At 45.0% G+C, this 17,232-nt stretch overlaps 2 protein-coding genes across 2 annotated transcripts in view; both read left to right on the top strand.

Annotated features, from left to right (window-relative positions):
• The window catches only part of LOC138948779 (uncharacterized), an 8,018-nt gene extending 5,555 nt beyond the window's left edge, over positions 1-2,463 (top strand). The window contains exons 4-5 of the mRNA XM_070320392.1: positions 345-444; positions 883-2,463. Coding sequence (XP_070176493.1) covers positions 345-444; positions 883-1,553 — 771 coding nt within the window. The 3' untranslated portion in view covers positions 1,554-2,463. The remainder of the gene's footprint in view (positions 1-344; positions 445-882) is intronic.
• Positions 2,464-10,664: 8,201 nt separating this feature from the next.
• Positions 10,665-16,436, top strand: LOC138947942 (uncharacterized). Its single transcript, XM_070319467.1, has one exon. The coding sequence runs from the start codon at positions 10,665-10,667 to the stop codon at positions 16,434-16,436; it is 5,772 nt and encodes a 1,923-aa protein (XP_070175568.1).
• Positions 16,437-17,232: the final 796 nt, after the last annotated feature.

Genomic DNA, 17,232 nt, shown 5'->3' on the forward strand with positions numbered 1-17,232 from the left:
TGCACGTTTTTGCTTCTTTGAAAAGCATGGGTCTATACGGAAGGGTACGCATAGTTTTCCTTCTTTGAGAGGCATGGGTCCGCACGGCCCCACAATGTCTTCCGTGTGAAGTCGATAACCCGGTCGGTCGACGGTTAAGTCAGTCCTTCATTAATTTAAAAAGCTTCCTGAAAAAAATCGATAACTCCCTCAACCTTTCAAAAACATCTACCTTTTTTTGGGTCAAAACAGGCCACAACCAATTCTTTTCCAACACCCGAAGAGAATTAAGTGTTGACCCCAAAATATATTTTGTGTCTGTCCATTTGCCTCTGCATTATTTTGCTCTCTTATTCATTTTTCAGAAGACACACTGCAGTGTGAACGGTGGACGGGTGAGAAACGACAGCTCCTGCCGATGTGATGTCTGCTTCAAGGGGGAGCGTTGTACTGAGCGAGTCCGTGGTCAGTCTTTGATTGATGGATTGATTAATGGATGGATTGATGGATGGATTGACGGATGAATTGATTAATTGATTGATTGATTGATTTATGAGAGAGAGAGAGAGAGAGAGAGAGAGAGAGAGAGAGAAGAGAGAGGGGGGAGAGAGAGAGGGGGGAGAGAGAGAGGGGAGAGAGAGAGATAGAGAGGGGGAGAGAGAGAGAAACGAGAGAGAGAGAGAGAGAGAGAGAGAGAGAGAGAGAGAGAGAGAGAGAGAGAGAGAGAGAGAGAGAGAGAGAAACGAGAGGGAGAGAGAGAGACGAGAGAAACGAGAGGGAGAGAGATTACGAAAGAAAAACGTATATTTTCTCTAAGTTGTCAAAGTTGCACACCTAATTGAGAAGCGAATATTTGTACAGATCAATATTCCGACCCCCTAAAGCTTAGAGTTTTCTTTCCAGACTGCCAAGAAGCTATCGAAGTGATGGCACAGGACGGTGGCTACGACCGGGAAGAGATGTGCTTCATCCAACCCACCGGGTCTCCTGAACCGTTCCTTCTTAGGTGTCCTTTCACCGGGCAGAAGATTACCCCAATCCTCTTGAGAGTCCAAGCCGCCTCGGGCTGGAGTCAGCTGACGTGGACTGACTACAGGTGGAACGACTTTGAGCGCGGCATGGGAAGCTATGACGTCTACAACTTCTTCGTGGGTCTGGAGAGTCTTCGCTACCTCATGGCCCAAGCCGAGTACCGAATGGTCGTGTACAACGTGTACCAGCCGCCACCCCCCGAGTCGCCTGCAGTCAGTGCTGCTTTCAGGAACGTGACGCTGCGAGACAGAGACAACAAGTATGCCTTGTCCTACGACCTGTACCGCGCCACTGATGGTTCTGCCGCGGACCTGCAGTCCTTTCAAGGTTCTGGCATCCCTCACCCTTTCTGCACTGTAGACAACGACTGCGGTACGTGCGCCCAGACCAAAGGACCCGGATGGTACTACGTGTCCGGAAACGGAAGTTGCGTGGGCAACAGTCCCTTTGCTCCCATCGCCAAGTGGCCTTACGGAGCGAGCGGCTTGCTCACCATCAAGGAAACGTCTTATTTCTTGGAAAGAATTGAGGATTTCTATTGAAACCCTCTTCGTAAGTTTAGAATCTAGTTTGTAAACTTAAAGGCACACTCCTTCTCGTAAAAAAACCAGTTCAGCTCACCCTCTGAGATCTCGCCGGGTATGTACATGCGATAAGACCATCCCTCCTCATGGACACGTACCATAATTACCATTCCTGTTTTCTGTGGTGAGATGGATTTTGTTGAGGAATTCGTGTGTGTTTTCAAAAGCCATCACAGGCTTTCACGAAATTAATTCATGACAAGATTTGATTTGATTGTTGTTGCTGTTTGGGTCCAGCGGACCATATAGGCCAAATCAGGACCCCAATTCATGACAAGATTTGATTTGATTGTTGTTGCTGTTTGGGTCCAGCGGACCATATAGGCCAAATCAGGACCCCAATTCATGACAAGATTTGATTGGATTGTTGTTGCTGTTTGGGTCCAGCGGACCATATAGGCCAAATCAGGACCCCAATTCATGACAAGATTTGATATGATTGTTGTTGCTTTTTGGGTCCAGCGGACCATATAGGCCAAATCAGGACCCCAATTCATGACAAGATTTGATTGGATTGTTGTTGCTGTTTGGGTCCAGCGGACCATATAGGCCAAATCAGGACCCTAATTCATGACAAGATTTGATTGGATTGTTGTTGCTGTTTGGGTCCAGCGGACCATATAGGCCAAATCAGGACCCCAATTCATGACAAGATTTGATTTGATTGTTGTTGCTTTTTGGGTCCAGCGGACCATATAGGCCAAATCAGGACCCCAATTCATGACAAGATTCCCACTGTACAAAGAGGGCACCAAAGCTGTTTATTTTTTGTAATGTTGCCAATTACAGGGATGGTCTTATCCCTGACCAGATCTGAGACGCTGAGCAATCTGTTTTCACGGGAATTTATTGATCAAAGTTACTGTTTTGCTTTCTGATATTCTTTCGGTTTTGATGTGGGAAAAAAAAATCAAGAAACGATCTCTGAAACGTGAAGATTTCCATTGTCAACATTATACAGTTATTATTTGGAAAAGAGGCTAGTATGAACTGAGTATGGTGTTTCTTCCTCTTCGTTCATGGGCTTAGACTCCCACGTTCACTCATGTTTTTAGCACGAGTGGATTTGTACGTGTATGATCGTTTTTACCCCGCCATTCAGGCAGCATACGCCGATTTCGGGGGAAGCATACTGGGTATGTTCGTGTTTCTATAACCCACCGAACTCCGACATGGAATACAGGATCTTTTCCGTGCGCACTTGGTCTTGTGCTTGCGTGTACACACGAAGGGGGTTAAGTCACTAGCAGGTCTGCACATATTTATATAGCTCTATTCAAACAAGGCTAAATCACATACACCGCCCTCCTCCTACCTGAACTTAAGTTCCCCATTCTGATATATTATTTTAGCAAGTTATATTTAATATTCTTATTTGGCTAATAATTTTTTTTTATGTTTCTAGTTACGTATTTATTTACTTATTCAGACAGTTCTTTATTACATTATTTTGGCATTATCCAAAAGTCTGAAAAATATTTTACATAAATAAAAAGTAAATAAGCCTACAAAACCACTCCACTCCAACTACATTTCGCGGACACTATGGCAACAACCCCAACAAAATCTTTACTTCCATCCCTTTTTTGAAATATCGCAACAACAGACTTCCAGATCTATAACACGATCATATGTGTTCTCTGTTTGCATGTCTGTCCAGTGTCCTGTCCCCCCATAAAGCATATCAACTCTACCTGTCCCAAGATAGGCCAATTGGTTCTAAGAGGACGTTAAAACAAATTATCATCGTCTGCACATAAGTTGACCTGGGAGATCAGAAAAATCTCCACTCTTAACCCACCAGGTGTCAGCGACCGGGATTCGAACTCAGACCTCCCGCTTTTGGAGGCCGACGTCTTACCACCACGCCACTGCGCCCGCCAGTATGGTGTTTAAAGGCGCTGATTGTTCGACTACTTCACACAAAAAAGTGTGCGAAGGTGTTATTTCTGCTGATGAGATGACATTGAGGTCTTTTTTTTTCGTTTTCTTTTATAAACAGCCTTGAAAGTAATGTAACCTTCTGCTGACATCTAGGATATCACGATATAGAGACATGCCATTTGTTATTATGGTGTCAAAGGCATGTAAGCTCAGTCTGCCTTGTTTTATTCTGTTTATTTATTGGTATGCTTACATTGCATAATGTTTGTAGATTTTATGTTTTGGCATTGTATTTGTAAAGCGCTTAAACCTATTTGCATAACTTGCGCTGTAAAAAAGCTAATTATTATTACATTGACCAACGGATCCAGACGGCAGTCTGTGCGGAGAAAGGGAAGTTGGTCTTTGGCTGTTGGCTTGAGCAAAATAGTTATATTCAAGAGGGATACTACGGTGAAATCACGTTGTTTTAAGAGTCGTGTCAGCATGTAATTTTACCGGTTGTAACTTCAAACTACCGTAAACAAAATCTCAGAAATAATGGCCGTAACTCGGTTGGTTTCCTTTTAGGAATGAGTGTCGGGAATAAAATCTTTACAATTCTGTTTTAAGTGTGTGCGCATCGCTCCGTGTTCACATGCTAACCTCCATGTTTGCGTTTTTGTTCGTCGGTATCTGTGTCAGTCTCGTGTATGTGAGACTCTGACAGAGAGAGAGAGAGAGAGAGAGAGAGAGAGAGAGAGAGAGAGAGAGAGAGAGAGAGAGAGAGAGAGAGAGAGAGAGAGAGATCAAATCAAATCAAATCAAATCAAATCGAATCAAGTCAAGTTTTACAAGGGTTGTGGTATCAGCAATATAAACGAGGTTTTTTTCAACCAGCCCTCGGCCAGAGAGGGACTACTCTAATCATATATACACGGACATTCATATAAAAAATAAAAATATAAAAAAGGCAGAAAAATAGAATTCAACACCATCTTAACGAGACAGAGAGAGGGAGAGAGAGAGAGAGAGAGAGGGAGAGAGAGAGAACCCCCGAGCTTTATTACCCAGCGGATAGTAGCGTTGGCCTGTCCATAGGGTCCTGTCTTACCGCTAGTCCTTGCTAATCTATCGCACATACATACAACGGAGAGTGAGAATGAAAAACCTGAAACGATTAATCAACAAAAACCTAACACGCAAACAACGTGACATTCTAAAGTAAGACAGCCTGATAAACAAACCAATAAGATCCTAAAAGTTAAGATGGTAAACATTGATTAAACTGAACAACCAACAAAAATCCTACAGTAGGATAATAATGAATGTATATAAGTAGCCAAGTGCAAAATGGGCTACTAATTCGTTCATTGAAATGTTTTTCTGTCATTTGTGACGTGTGTACGTTTTACCGATCACTTTATGTCATCATCTGCTCAGTTAAAGCCTCAGTCTGCCTCAAATGGTTTACAGAACGATTTACATCTTCTCATGAAAAAAGCAGTTCTAACCTTATGGAACACACTTGCATTAACATTACATGACACAGTTCGTTTGAATGGCTGTTTAGCTTGCGTAAACCACACACCAGTTTGTGTGGTTTATCATATCTAACCCCTGAGCCATCGTGGACCCGTGTCGTCAGTTTGTGATTTCAATGCGACTCGCTGTATCTGCAATAGCACGTTATTGTGTACCTCTGAATCTAAAATGCAACAAACGACTGCGAGTTACACAAACTTATCAGCGGCGGTTGGCTTCAAAGAAACAGGCGCTATGCAGAAAATTCGTCTGCTTGGGCAAACTAGACCTTGTGTGACCTGCTTCCGGGCCAAGGGCGGATCCAGGTGGGGTTTCCGGGGTTTTCGGACCTGCCCCCCCCCCCCCCCCCCCAGCCTTAAAAATACAAAAACAGAAGGAAAAATGAAAAAAAAGAAGAAATACATTTGAAATAAATAAAAAATTGTGGCTCAGATTGCACCAGATTGCTCCATTTTCCTGGTTTTTATCAAAATTGTCCGGGGGTGCATGCCCCCCGATCTCCATAGGAGCAGACCTTTGTCTTCTAAATTACGGTTTTTGCCAGGTAGTTTGGTAATTTGTTGGCTCAGGTTGCATCAGATCGGTAAATTGTCCTTGTTTTGATCCACATTTGTCTTCTCAAATTAACTTTTGGAAGGTGTACTAGGGGAAGTTTCTTGGCTCAGATTGCACCAGATTGCTCTATTTTCCTTGTTTTTATCAACATTTTCGGGGGGGGGGGGGGGCATATGCCCCCGGACCCCCCTCGGAGGTTCGGGCGCTTCGCGCTTTGCGCCCTCAACTAAAGGCGTCGTCGATCTGTCCCAAAAAGAAATGTCGAAACCCCACCATAAAAATGATGTGATCCGCCCCTACCCTTTTTTCAAACTTTCAAAACTTTGAATTGTACTGATCTTGTCTTGATGAAAAAAAGAATTCATTTATGATTTAAGAACGTTTGTGTAACATTTAACAAGCTGTCCATTTCTTATTTAGATTTTAAAAGTTAGGTCTAGCGTCAAAACGAGGCGTCCGATTGTATTAATAATAAATCCGGCTGGCCACGCAAAAATAAATTCTTTGAAAATTGCTCGCTCTTTACGAAGGGAACCTAGGATGTTCTCAAGCGGTGAATGTTTAAACGAGAGGGTGTTTGTACTGTGTGTAAAAGCCTGACAGTGTCTGCGACCAAAACCTGATGGTTTACGGGAGGCTGAGTGTGCCTTTAACTTTTGAGATGCACATGTCCAGACACCTGCATATATCGTAAACACGCTTAGCTTATACCCCCATTCTACACAACCGTTCTAGCTTCTGTTTCCAGCCGTCCTGAGGACGGCTGCCACAACAATGAGACGCTGCGCAAACGGCCGTTTTGGGCATCTTTGAGCAGCGTCTGACCGTACTTGCAGCCGTCCTGAGGACGGCTGGGAACGGAAGCTAGAACGGATGTGTGGAATGCGGGTATCATTGACAACTAAGTGTGTGAGAGCGCTAGCGTTGCGTTACCATTGCGTTAAGTTCCATTAACGATCCATGAGTTCCGTTTCCGATGTTTTAAGGTTCCATTACCGTTCATTTGGAACGGGCGGGGAATGGCTAAAATCAGTTGTGAACATGCAGCCCGAACTCACCCGTCCCAACCGTTCAAAGGAGTTCCGTTAACGTCCATTGGCGTTCCATTAAGGTCCCCTCCCGATCCCTCCCCGTGTCGTTCCTTGGTCGCTACGGGAACGGGACCTAGAACGGATGTGTGGAATGGGGGTATTAGTCTTTGATCCCTAGCCGCCGCTGGCCAAAGGGAGGGGTCGACTTAACCCTAGTAAAAGCCTTGCGATGGTGAGCTGAAATGTTTTCACGTGAGGGAATGTGCCTTCCAAACAGAACTTTCATCAGTCGCTTCGTTGTCAACAGCCGTTTATTAAAACGGTAACACATCTTCTTCTTCTTCTTCTGCGTTCGTGGGCTGAAACTCCCACGTACACTCGTGTTTTTGCACGAGTGGAATTTTACGTGTATGACCGTTTTTACCCCGCCATTTAGGCAGCCATACGCCGCTTTTGGAGGAAGCATGCTGGGAATTTTCGTGTTTCTATAACCCACCGAACTCTGACATGGATTACAGGATCTTTTCCGTGCGCACTTGGTCTTGTGCTTGTGTACACACGAAGGGGGATAAGCCATTAGCAGGTCTGCACATAAATTGACCTGGGAGATCGAAAAAATCTCCACACTTAACCCACCAGGCGGCCGGGATTCGAACCCTCTACCTTCCGATTAAGAGGCCGACGTCTTACCACCCCGCCACAGCGCCCGACGGTAACACATCGTTAGAGACAAGCACAAAGAAGAGGAAGCCAGGTAAAAATGAATCAATGACACATACAAATCATTTAAACATTCGTTGATTTTATTCGTTCAATATATCCCCCGTTTTCTCAGCTCCAATGCACAACAAATAACATGGAAACCAAACGGAGCACTTCTGCTGGGGACATTTCGAAGAACAAGAACTGAATACGGCACAGATAAAAATGCACACTATTTACCAGTTAAAGCTTTAGAAGTTTACATTATCTCACGTCCCAGGTTATTATAAATCCTTCCACAATAACTTGTTGTCCCCCAGCAGGCTCGAAAGACGAGTTATGAAAGGTTCATAAAATGTGTTAAGTAGTCTTTCTGTATTCCCTTGCATTGGCTCGACCTTCTTCTTGATTTGTCCTTGGTTTACGATCCCTTGAGCAACAATTCCATCAAGTCTGTTGCTGACAATTCCCATATCTGAGACAGAGAAGGAAATATTTAGTTCAGCAGAAATTCTCGACGTCTCTGTCTGTCCGTCTGTCTGTCTGTCTGTCTGTCTGTCTGTCTGTCTGTCTGTCTGTCTGTCTGTCTCTCTCTCTCTCTCTCTCTCTCTCTCTCTCTCTCTCTCTCTCTCTCTCTCTCTCTCTCTCTCTCTCTCTCTGTTGTTGTGTTGGTTCTTTTTGTTAGTATGTCACCCACCCCTTTACCTGTTTACCTTCATTTTTAACTCAAAAGTTTGTTGAGCTTTTCTCAAAACATAAAAAAATGACATAGGCAATTATCTTATGAGCGTGACGATACCAAAGTCCAGGCTTCGTCGAAGATTACTTGACCACTTTGAAATTTCAACTAGTAATTTGGTTGAAAAATGAGGGTGTGACAGAAGTCGCAGCACAGGCTTCATGTCTCACCCAGTCACATTATTCTGACACCGGACCAACCAGTCCTAGCACTAACCCCATAATGCCAGACGCCAGGCGGAGCAGCCACTAGATTGCCAATTTTAAAGTCTTAGGTATGACCCGGCCGGGGTTCGAACCCACGACCTCCCGATCACGGGGCGGACGCCTTACCACAAGGCCAACCGTGCCTGTCCTATAGATGGTCATAGGTATATACTATAGACAGTCATAAACAGGACCTATGGGTGATCATAGGTATGACCTATGGATGGTCATAGGTATATACTATAGATGGGCATAGGTATATATACTATTGACAGTCAAAAACATAACCAATAGATGATGTTCACAGGTATGACCTATGGGTGGTCATAGGTATGATCTATGGATGGTTGTGAGGTTCCGGAACCTCAATTTGTTCTTGACAGAATGACGTATGGCTGGTCATATATAGGTATGACCTATGGATGGTTATAGGTATGACCTATGGATAGTTATAGGTAAAGGAAACAGATCTCTCGTTTTTTAGTAGTATAAGTAGTAGTGGTAGGGACTGGATTGGTATCCATAAGCCTCGCGGCTTTTTATAGCGTCCCATCCCATTATCAAATTCAGTGTCACAGTATAGGTCAATCATATTAACATGAGCACTCAAATAGAACTAATCAGAGAGTGCAAACCAGACGTCACGGTGAAAGATGCAGCTTATATATAAGGCTATGGTTAGACCAGTCCTAGAATATGCGGCCACAGTATGGGACCCAGGCTGTTACTGTGACGCATGATAGAGAACAACTTTGAACTAAAGGGCGCTTAAAAATGTGCAACGCCGCAGTGCGCCGGCTCGTTTTGTCCGTTTAATAACTATACTGACAGACATCCTGGTGCTGTAACCAACATGCTCAGCACACTGGATTGGAATTCCCTGGAGGAAGGCGGCGTCTCCATCAACGCCTCACTATGCTGTATAAGATCAACAACAACATATAGTCGACTTTTTTCAAACTGAGTCAGTGACCAAAGACTCGGCTCGAGGCTCCCAGAGAATGTTCAAAGCATGATAGGATGACACACCCCTCCATCTGCAAAACCTTCTTCCTACACACCATCAGTTAATGGAACAAAATCCCAGCATGGCTCTTCCCAGCTCCTTCACTGACTGGGGTGCTTCCAAGCCAACCTAGGTCAGTCAGTGGGAGTGCCAGGTCCATGCCTTCTCCAACACTGATTGCCACTGAACTGTGTTAGTGTGTAGGCCCCCCTATATAGTTTTAAACTTTTACTGAGCCTGGGCCACCCGCAGACCCATTTTAACCAGCTCTACTTAAAACTCCACTCGCTGAACTTAAAACGTCCAAAAGGACCCAGTTCATGAATCGGAAGAAGAAGAAGAACTGTGAAAGGCGCCACGCGAAATCCTAAGCCATATCCATCTTTAAATCTGTTCCAGATCCAGTTTTTTTGTTGTTGTTCTTTTTGATCAGTAAAGTTCTACAAGTTTGATAGTTTTTAGATTTTATTTAGTCATTAATTTTACACTAAATGTGTGTAAGATAGATTCAAAGTTTGCTTAAAATATGTAGGAAAATGTTGCTGTAAGAATCGTGTGCGCTTCCTGTTCCGGCGCTTCCTGTCTGCCATTTTTCTTTGTATAAGCCACAGTTTTTTGTTCCATTAACATCAGCCATAAACATGACGCACAAAGGCCATCATTGGGTAAATATTGTTCAATTTGTTTCTATTGTTAATTTTCTATTCAGGAATAATTATATTTGTCTTGTAGTAAGGAAAAGTTTATTGTTTTGTACGTTTTTTGGTACAGTCTTTCACCATGTGGTGTTTCAGTATTCGCCATGATGTGCGCACTTTTACAAAGTTTATTTCACTGTTTAATTAATGTTCAGTGTGTCAAATTCAAGTAAGAGTGGTATTTTATACATGTTTGCCTTTCATTTAAACTGTTGGTAGTGTATGGAAATGCATTTGTGCCAAAGGATAACGTTTCATAGTTATTTTGTTTTTAACCATTTTCCCAGTCAACAGTGTGCTTACCTGTGATTCAGAATAAGTTTTTGGTTTGTTTTGTTATTCCCTTTTTGTGTAAAGTGTGTAAGAGATAAAGGTAATGATCAGAGCTCTTTTTCTAAGTTGGTAGAATCCTTATCTCCCTTTAAGTGTAACAGAACAGTTTTTAAAATGACAAGTTTCACAGGTTGTTTCCCTTTGTTTTTGTTGTGTCAGTGTAATGCTAGTAGTTGTTGTTCATTATTAGTATGGTTGAGTGATTGTGATGTTATATTGTTTTCAGTTTGACGGTGCAGTATGTTGATTAAACATCACAAGTTCAACTACTCATCAGTTCTGCCAGGCTTGTTTTGTGCGGCTGTGACAGTCAAACCAATGGCTAACCCATGCCTGGACAACCACGTCTGACTCCAACCCACAGCAACGAATAAATCAGAGCATCATCAACATGAGTCAGTCAGAGGAGTCAACCAGACCAAAACGTGAAGTCAGATACACAGAAAAGTACCAACTATACAAAGAAGAAATGGACGCCAAGAAAGGTCAAAAGGCTAAACCACCAGGTGCTACAGTCACACCAAAGGAAGACACTTTCATAGACACTTATGAAGCATGGAAAAGAGGTATGCAAACCATACGTCAGAACCTAAAACACCAACTGTCTGATGAAGAGCTCACCAACGTAATACAGACAGCAGAAAATTTACGGAAGTGTGTTTTAGAAGCTTTCACGAACATTAAAACTCCTGACCACTTGACGCGGAGGAGAATGGACTGCTGCTCTGCCAACACCAACAACATTGTATCGCTAGCGCAAATACGCATGAGTGAAACAGATCAGATTGCTTGGAACCAAGAAGAAGAAACAGCACGCCTGCGTGTCATGTTGGACACGGAATATGCCCATTCAGTCTATGGGTCTAAAACCTCTGGTTCTGGCAGAAGTTGTAGCAGCAGCGCTTCCTTGTGGTCATCACAAGAGAGTATTGCTACAAAACGAGCTGAGGCGTTGGCTAAGCTTGCAGCTCAGGAAGTCGAGATGCAGACACGGCAAGAAATTGCGGCAGAGAGAGCACGCCTAGACCGCTTGGAGGCAGAACAGAACATCAGGGCTACAAAGGCCATGATCAAAGCTTATGATGAGTTGGGGCACCCAGAAGCAAGACCCACCGTCCGTCAGGGAGCCCATGAGGATAACGTGACTACCCATAACCAGACTCTCGTCAACGACAACCGTCAGCCGCCTTGCGCTCACGTCAGTTACAGTCGCTTGCCACCATGTGAGCCGTCCACTTTCACTGGTGACCCACTTCAGTTCGTCAAGTGGAAGCGATCATTCGAGGGCTTGATTGGTCACACGCACATTTCATACGCAGAGAAGCTGGCCCTGCTTGAGCGCTACACCGCCGGAGAAGCGTATGAATGTATCGAGGGAGCATTCTTCAGGTTCGACACTGAAGCATACGACGACGCATGGAGAACGCTGAACGAACGCTATGGACATCCATCTGTAATACTGAACGCCTTCAGAAAGAAACTCAACAACTGGCCAAAGGTGGGAGGAAGAGAGTACAACGATCTGCGAAGATTTTCAGACTTCCTCGTCACCGTGGATAACGCCTCACCCCACATCCCGGGTCTCAAGCATCTTGATGATGAAGAGGAGAATAAGAAGCTGCTACAGAAGCTACCAGACTGGATCATCACAAAGTGGGGAAATGTGGTAGCACAACATGATACAGACGGCCGTAGTTACCCAAGCTTCCATTGTTTCACCCAGTTTCTCGCCTCACAGGCCAAAGTCGCGACTAGGCCAGTGTGCTCTCTACAAGCTCTAAAAGAGGACAAAGGAGAGACCAAACCATCACATCCTACCAAGTACAGAGGACCTAACCGTACAGCCGTAAGCATGGCAACGACTACTGATCAGCAGGTGAACCACACACAAAACACTCCAGATGTCGACTCACAATCTACTCGCAAGCTTTGTGTCTTTTGCAAACAGACCAACCATTTTCTACCAAACTGTCAAACCTTTCAAGCCAGGCCTGCTGAAGAACGAAGAACTTTCGTTAAGGAGCAGAGACGGTGTTTCAGGTGTTTGCGAACAGGTCACCATGCGAAAGACTGTAAAAACCATCACACCTGCAAGAAATGCCAAGGCAAACACCCCACAGCGCTCCATGACGATAATTTTGTCAACAAGAAAGGAGACCGCACCAGAGATGCTGCAGGTACGCAAGCCACAGAAACAACAGCAACAACCTGCAAGGTGTCATGCAACGCTTCCTCACACAGTGCGTTGACGGTTCCAGTGTGGATATCCACAAAGCAAGATCCTGACAAGGAAAGATTAGTCTACGCCCTCATAGACTCACAAAGCGACACAACCTTCGTTGAACGTTCAGTCGTAGACTTCTTGAATCCATCTTCCAGAGAAACCACGCGTCTCAAGATAGAGACACTCAGAGATGACATCCAGTCAGGGATTGTATGCGACAGAGTCTCGGACCTGCGTGTGCGAGCCTACAACAGTGACACTTTTGTTGAGCTACCACCTGCCTACTCCATTGATTACATTCCTTTGCGACAAAGCACCATACCCACTTGCAACACTGCAAAAAGCTGGAGCCATCTGCAGCAGATTGCGCATGAGTTACCTCCCCTACTCAACTGTGATCCTGGCGTTCTCATCGGGTTCAACTGTTCTCATGCGTTCCTGCCCAGACAATACATAGTCGGTGGTGACTCGGAGCCGTTTGCAGTGAGGACAGATCTAGGATGGGGCATCGTTGGGAAAACCTCGCCGACGTCACAAGGTTCCTCATCTGAGAACGTAAGCGTCTGCAATCGTGTCACAACCAAAGAACTCCCAGTCATCAAACCAAAGGACGCATGTCGTATATTGGAAAGAGACTTTGAGCAGGACGAAAAAGATGGCAAGCCCACTTCACAAGAAGATGAGTTGTTCATGAACATTCTCAGAGCAAACGTTGCAAGAGACAGTGACGGACACCTACAGATGCCGCTTCCCTTCAAGAAAAAACCTGTTCTTCCAAACAACTACGTACTGGCAGCCCAACGTTTGGAACACTTGAAGAAGAAGCTACAAAGAAACACAGAGTACTACAATGAGTACAACGAGTTCATGAACGACATCATAAGAAGAGGTGACGCAGAAGAAGCCAAAGAAACCACAGGCCAAGAATGGTATATACAACATCATGGTGTTTTCCATCCCCAGAAGAAGAAACTCAGAGTTGTCTTTGACTGTTCTGCAAAGTTCAACAACACGTGCCTCAACGACCATCTACTTGTCGGCCCAAACCTCATTAACAACTTGGTGGGCATCCTCAGTCGATTTCGACAGCACTCTGTCGCTTTCACCTGCGACGTGGAGAAAATGTTCCACCAGTTCCGAGTGACTGAAGAACACTGTGACTTCCTACGTTTCCTCTGGTGGAAAGACGGCAACCTCACAGACAGCCCCGCTGTGTACCGAATGAAGGTACATCTGTTCGGAGCTGCTTCCTCTCCAGGCTGCGCCAACTACGGACTCAAACATCTAGCCAAAGAAAACCAGGACAAGTTCACAGAAGGGTCTCACTTCATTGAAAGGGACTTCTATGTGGATGATGGGCTATCCAGCCAGCCGACAGAGGAGAAAGCCATTAACCTCATCAAAGAAGCGGTAGCAATCTGCTCCACAGGAGGCCTGAGACTCCACAAATTCGCATCCAACAGTCACAAGGTGATGGAGTCGATTCCAATGTCAGAACGCAACGGAAACATGCAAACGATGGACCTCAACTTCCATGATCTGCCGCTGGAACGAACTCTTGGAATGCAGTGGTCTATAGACAACGACACTCTCCATTTCTCCTTCATGCCCAGTGAACGGCCATGCACACGACGAGGCATCCTAGCCATTGTTGCCTCTTTGTATGATCCCTTGGGGCTGATCGCACCATACGTTCTGACGGGCAAACAGATTCTGCAAGAAGTTTGTCACAAAGGCACCAAATGGGACGATCCTGTGCCGATAGAACTGCAGTCAGCATGGAACACCTGGAAAGAAGACATGGATCAGCTGAAACTCGTTTCTATCCCAAGGTGTTACTACCCAACCAACTTTGGTTCTATCACCAACGTCCAGCTTCATCACTTCTCAGACGCCAGTACCACAGGCTATGGAATGTGCACCTACCTGAGACTGGTGAATGCTGAGGGTCAAACGCACTGTTCTCTTGTCGCTGCCAAGGCAAGAGTGGCTCCCAAGAAAATTGTGAGCATTCCTCGTCTCGAACTGGCAGCTGCCGTTGTGGCTGCAGAGGTTGGTCACGCCATCAAACAAGAACTCAGCTACACCATCAGTGAAGAATTCTTCTGGACAGACTCTCGTGTAGTGCTGGGCTACATCAATAACGAGGCAAGGAGGTTCCATGTTTTCGTTGCCAATCGAGTGCAGAAGATCAGAAACCTCTCGGACCCAAGTCAATGGCATTACGTCCCATCTGAAGACAATCCTGCAGATCACGCTTCAAGAGGTTTAAGAGCAGCTGAGCTGATGCACAGCAAATGGTTTTCCGGACCCAAGTTTCTGTGGGAAACTAAGCTCTCCCTACCCTCGGCTACGTCATCAGCCCTCAAGCCTGAAGACCCAGAAGTTTGCACTGCCTTGACAACCCAAACTACGTCCTGTGCAGTAGATTTGGATGACAGACTATCTCGTTTCTCAAGCTGGAATGTGGCAGCACGTGTGATGACAAGAATCTTGCGACTCAACAAGTCTCGCGACAAAAGCTCAACAGCAGAACTTTCTGTGGAGGAAATTCACAATGCCAAACTCTCCATCATCAGAGGTGTCCAGTCTCAGTTTTTGGCAGCAGAAATGTCATGTCTTTCCAAGAAGGGAAGTTTGCCTCAAACGAACAAGCTTCATAGCACCGAGCCATTCCTGCAAGACGGAATTCTTCGTGTTGGTGGGAGACTCAAGAAAGGTTCATTCTCCATGGGTGAAAAACATCCCATCATTCTCCCCAAGAACTCTCACGTCACAAGACTCGTGATACTCCATTGTCACGAGAAAATCAAGCACCAAGGTAGAGGAATGACGCTCAACGAAATCCGCTCCCAAGGCTTCTGGGTACCTGGAGGCTCCAAGCAGGTTGCGAAGGTTCTCAGCAAGTGTGTCGTCTGCAGAAAGCTGCGAAGTGACGCCCAAGGTCAACAGATGGCTGATCTACCCAAAGAAAGAGTCGAACCATCCCCTCCCTTCACGTACGTGGGAATGGACTGCTTCGGCCCTATGTTGGTGAAGAACGGAAGAAAGGAAGTGAAGCGCTACGGTCTTCTCTTCACCTGTTTCTGCTCCAGAGCGGTTCATCTTGAAATGCTCGACGATATGACCACAGACTCGCTCATCAACGGCATTCGCTGCTTCATCGCAATCAGGGGTGGAGCGCAGAAGATTTTCTGTGATCAAGGTACCAACTTTGTGGGAGCAGACAATGAACTCAGGAGTGCATTGAAAGAAATGGATGAAGATGAACTCAAACAGCGGCTCAGAGACCACCAAATCCAGTTTGTCTTCAACACTCCATACGCAAGCCACGCAGGGGGTGTGTGGGAGAGACAAGTACAGACCGTGAAATCAGTGCTACGAGCCACGACTGCACTCTGCCCCGGACGACTTGACGACTCGTCTCTTCGTACAATGTTGTACGAATCCATGGCCATCGTGAACTGTCGACCCATCACTGCTGTTCATCAAGGTGACCCAACCTCACCAGAACCCCTCACTCCAAACCACATCCTCACCATGAAATCCAGTGTTCCCCTTCCCCCACCAGGCAAGTTCATGACAGAGGACTTGTTTCTGCGAAAGCGCTGGCGTCGCGTCCAGTTCCTGGCACAGCAGTTCTGGTCAAGATGGCGCAAGGAGTACATCCTGGCACTCACCCAACGACAGAAGTGGCTTCACCCCAAGAGGAACCTCAAGGTGGGAGACGTGGTTCTGATGAAAGACCAAGAACTGCCCCGCAACCAGTGGCCACTGGCAAGAGTGGTTGCAGCATCACCAGATGACGACGGTCTTGTTCGCCATGTGACCTTGAACATTGCAGCCAAAGATCTCGACAAAAATGGCAAAAGACGTTCCAAGCTTTCTGTTGTCGAGCGACCTGTCCACAAGCTCATCCTCATCCTGGAAAGCAACTGACTTTATGTGGAGGATCAGTGACCATGAGCAGTATTCGTGACAATCATTGTTGCGCCTGTGTGAATGTGCATAGAAATTTCCATGATTCTTGTTTAATTTTTAGTTCTTGTATTACAAGTACTTTTACGAATCCTGTAAATTGGTGGGAGTGTGAAAGGCGCCACGCGAAATCCTAAGCCATATCCATCTTTAAATCTGTTCCAGATCCAGCTTTTTGTTGTTGTTCTTTTTGATCAGTAAAGTTCTACAAGTTTGATAGTTTTTAGATTTTATTTAGTCATTAATTTTACACTAAATGTGTGTAAGATAGATTCAAGGTTTATTGAAAATATGTAGGAAAATGTTGCTGTAAGAATCGTGTGCGCTTCCTGTTCCGGCGCTTCCTGTCTGCCATTTTTCTTAGTATAAGCCACAGTTTTTTGTTCCATTAACATCAGCCATAAACATGACGCACAAAGGTCATCATTGGGTAAATATTGTTCAAATTGTTTCTATTGTTAATTTTCTATTCAGGAATAATTATATTTGTCTTGTAGTAAGGAAAAGTTTATTGTTTTGTACGTTTTTTGGTACAGTCTTTCACCATGTGGTGTTTCAGTATTCGCCATGATGTGCGCACTTTTACAAAGTTTATTTCACTGTTTAATTAGTGTTCAGTGTGTCAAATTCAAGTAAGAGTGGTATTTTATACATGTTTGCCTTTTATTTAAACTGTTGGTAGTGTATGGAAATGCATTTGTGCCAAAGGATAACGTTTCATAGTTATTTTGTTTTTAACCATTTTCCCAGTCAACAG

The sequence above is a fragment of the Littorina saxatilis genome, linkage group LG15 (genome assembly GCF_037325665.1).
Source record: "Littorina saxatilis isolate snail1 linkage group LG15, US_GU_Lsax_2.0, whole genome shotgun sequence".
In the NCBI taxonomy this organism is placed as follows: domain Eukaryota; kingdom Metazoa; phylum Mollusca; class Gastropoda; order Littorinimorpha; family Littorinidae; genus Littorina; species Littorina saxatilis.